General features: G+C 53.6%; 1 protein-coding gene across 1 annotated transcript; it reads left to right on the top strand.

Annotated features, from left to right (window-relative positions):
• The first annotated feature begins 2,385 nt into the window (after nucleotides 1-2,385).
• LOC145816026 (uncharacterized) lies at nucleotides 2,386-3,017 on the top strand. Its single transcript, XM_082912254.1, has 2 exons — nucleotides 2,386-2,474; nucleotides 2,705-3,017. Exons 1-2 carry the CDS (start codon nucleotides 2,409-2,411, stop codon nucleotides 2,987-2,989), a joined length of 351 nt encoding a protein of 116 aa, XP_082768380.1. The 5' UTR covers nucleotides 2,386-2,408; the 3' UTR covers nucleotides 2,990-3,017.
• The last annotated feature ends 207 nt before the right edge of the window (nucleotides 3,018-3,224 follow it).

Here is a 3,224-nt window from a genome sequence, read left to right as displayed (position 1 = left end):
CCGGCCGGCGATCCACGTTCTGCCCCCAGACGGCCTGCGTCAGTTCCGGAGCTTTGAGAGGTACGCGGCCCCTGAGCTACTACTACGCGAGCCTACCTCCCACCTTTCATTCGGCACTCCCGAGGTAACTCTTCATCTTCTGCTTTACTTTCTGCAATGTAGGATACAAAACTGCCATAGTTAGCTGTATTCTTTAATTGCTGAAATCTGATATGCCGTAGACCGTAGTTGACTGTAAACATACATACAACTGATATCTGCTTGAGACTGACACATGCACACACACTGCACTAGTCCTGAATCACCCAAACACACAGCACACACTGTATTCTACTGCACACACACTGGTACCCAGTATTTGTCTGAATCTGACAAACTTGCATACATGCCACATCTGCTCTGAAACACTCAAACACGCTGACACAGCACACGTATTTCACTGTAAGCACACCGGTACCCGGTATTTGCCTGAATCTGACAAACTTGCATACATGCCATATCTGTCTTTTCAAAACTGCATTTTGAATGTTGTCTTGCCATTGTCATTTTCTGTTTGCAGGAGGGTTCCCATACCATTCGCGGGTATGGGAATACTGGTGCGCGGGAGTGGTATGACGAGCTCCCTGATGCGGTCCAGCGCATCGTGGACCGAGCGGGCTTCGGCACCTTCTGCCGAGGGTTCTCCAGGTTGTCCACCTGCAGACCTCTTCTTGCCGCTCTGGCGGAGAGGTGGTGGGACACCACCGATTCTTTCCACTTTTCTGCTGCGGGGGATATGACGATGACCCCTTATGACTTCTCGATGCTCACAGGCATCGGGGTAGGGGGGGATCCGATCCCCTTCGACACTGACATGGATGAGTGGACCGCCGCTCAGGTCCATCTACTGGGGGAGGCGCCACCGCTAGCTCGTCCAGGCTTCGTCCGATATTCCTGGTTCGAGGCACAGTTCAGGGTCCAGCCCGCATTGGGGGAGGAGGTGCAGATGACCGAGGAGGACGTGGAGAGGTATGCTCGCGGCTTCCTCATGTTCCTGTTCGGGACTACTATCTTCGCCGACCGGGCGAACACCGTGCCTCTCTGTCTCCTCAGCGCACTGGTGGACGTCCGGGACATCTTTCACTACGATTGGGGCGGCGCTGCTCTGGCCACCTTATACGGATATATGAGCTCGGCTTCTCGCGGCAGCGGCCAGCTGCTCGGAGGTTACTGGCGAGCTTGGGAGGTACATTCCTTCTCCGCTTTCCATTTCTGTCCGATATTCTCTGTACTCTGTACACTGCACACACTGCGGTCTACTTTACACTCACTGTATACTGTACACACGGCACACACATACATTCTGCTTTACACTGACTGTACACTGCTCACACTGTACACTGTACACAATACACTGCACAACACACGGCTCTGCCATTTCTGCTTTATTCTGTATATTCTGCTTTATCTGATGGTCATACTGACATCTGTTTTGTAGCTGTGGGTTTACGCCTACTTCCCTAGGCTTGCCCCCGTGCCAGTCGCGGAGCCTCCTCCGGCTGTTCCCTTCTCGATTCGCTTTGACGGGAGATGCACCCGGCGACCACGGGAGACATTCGGCTTCTTCCGCCGATACTTCGATACCATTACCCCGGCCGAGGTATGCTTTACTTTCAGTTCATTTAGCTTCGCTTTCCCACTGCATGTTTCAATAACAGTAGATAACAAACTGTCTGTTACTTTCAGATCACATTGCGGCCATGGGCTTCGCTGCCGTCGGCTATGCGGGGTCGGTTCCCTGGTGCTGAGGAGACCTCGCGTTTCCGGATCTTGCTTGAGGGCCCGGTCTGTCGGGCTTGGTACCTGGGGGAGCGTTTTCTACGCCAAACCCTTGGGTTACCTGAGCAGATAGTCCCGGTTCACCCTCCTGCAGAGATGAGGGAGACCGAGGGGCTGACCACTGAGCAGCTGGATGATTACTCCATCGGTTGGGAGAAGGCCGGCTTCCGAGGCACCGGCGACTATCAGGAGTACGTGCGGACGTACCTGATGCGCCCCTTGAGCGGTCGTCGAGCAGAGGGGGCCAGGCCTGTAGCATCGGCGGCTGGGGCCGGAGCGGGAGCAGGGGCTGGATCTTCGAGGAGGGCCCGGGTCCGTGGTAGGGGCGGAGTGCGGGGAGGACGAGGAGCTGGCTGGCCTGCCCTTCCCGCTGTACTGACTTTCCCGGGGCAGGGTGGGTCGACCTATCAGATCCCCTTCACCCCTCCACCGGCTGGGCACGAGTTCATTGACATCCCCGACCTACCTCCGGTATGTATCACTGCACTTCGTACGGTTATTTCATTTCAATTTACTTGATATTCCACAGAATACTAATGCATCTGATACCTTTGCAGGCTTCTTCTGAGTACACCCGTCAGTCGTTGGCGATGAATGCCTCGATGATGGGGATGCTCCAGCGGACATTTGACCTCCTAGCCGTCTACAGCATACCGGTATGTCCTTCTGACACTGGCCTCAAACCGTTCATACACTGATTCACATAATCTGATGCACGGCACAACACCCGATACACTGATCTCGCAGCATCTGATACACTGCATACACTACATTCTGCACTGATAAACTGCTCACGGCATTCATACACTGTATTCACACACTGCATTCTGCACTGATAAACTGTCTACAGTATACTGATGCATTTCACTTTTGTGCACTTTTTCAGCCTCCTTTCCAGATTCCCATGGCAGGAGGTGCTCCAGCTAGACCTGCTGTCCCTGCTCGGGGGAGAGACGAGGAGGGCAGGATATTTCCCCGCACTAGGGGTGGGCGTACTCACGTCGGGAGTAGCTCGCGAGCTCCAGTTCCGGACGACGACGACGACGATGAGTCAGAGGCAGAGGCAGGGTCATCGGAGGAGGAGACCGGAGACGGTTCTAGCTCGGGCTCTGACGACGACGCTGACGATGCTCCTGGACCTTCGTCCAGGAAGAGGACCAGGACGGACTGACAGCCCTTGGAGTCGCTGGACACAGATGCAGATTTCTGCTATCTTTTCTTTCTTTCTTTGTACTTTTCTTTTTGTTTGGTAGATAGATTACCTTGTACTGCCGCAGGCAGATTTTGTTTCCAAAGCTTGTACATTTGAAAAGATAGTGAAATGAAACAGCCTTTTTATTTGAAAAAGTGTTTACATTTACGCATTTCATGCGTTGCATCGCATCTCATCATGTTACACCTCAATG

The sequence above is a fragment of the Camellia sinensis genome, unplaced genomic scaffold (genome assembly GCF_055761805.1).
Source record: "Camellia sinensis isolate YWXY unplaced genomic scaffold, ASM5576180v1 Unanchor3, whole genome shotgun sequence".
NCBI classification, from domain to species: Eukaryota; Viridiplantae; Streptophyta; class Magnoliopsida; order Ericales; family Theaceae; genus Camellia; species Camellia sinensis.
This window is presented reverse-complemented; position numbering and strand designations above follow the sequence as displayed.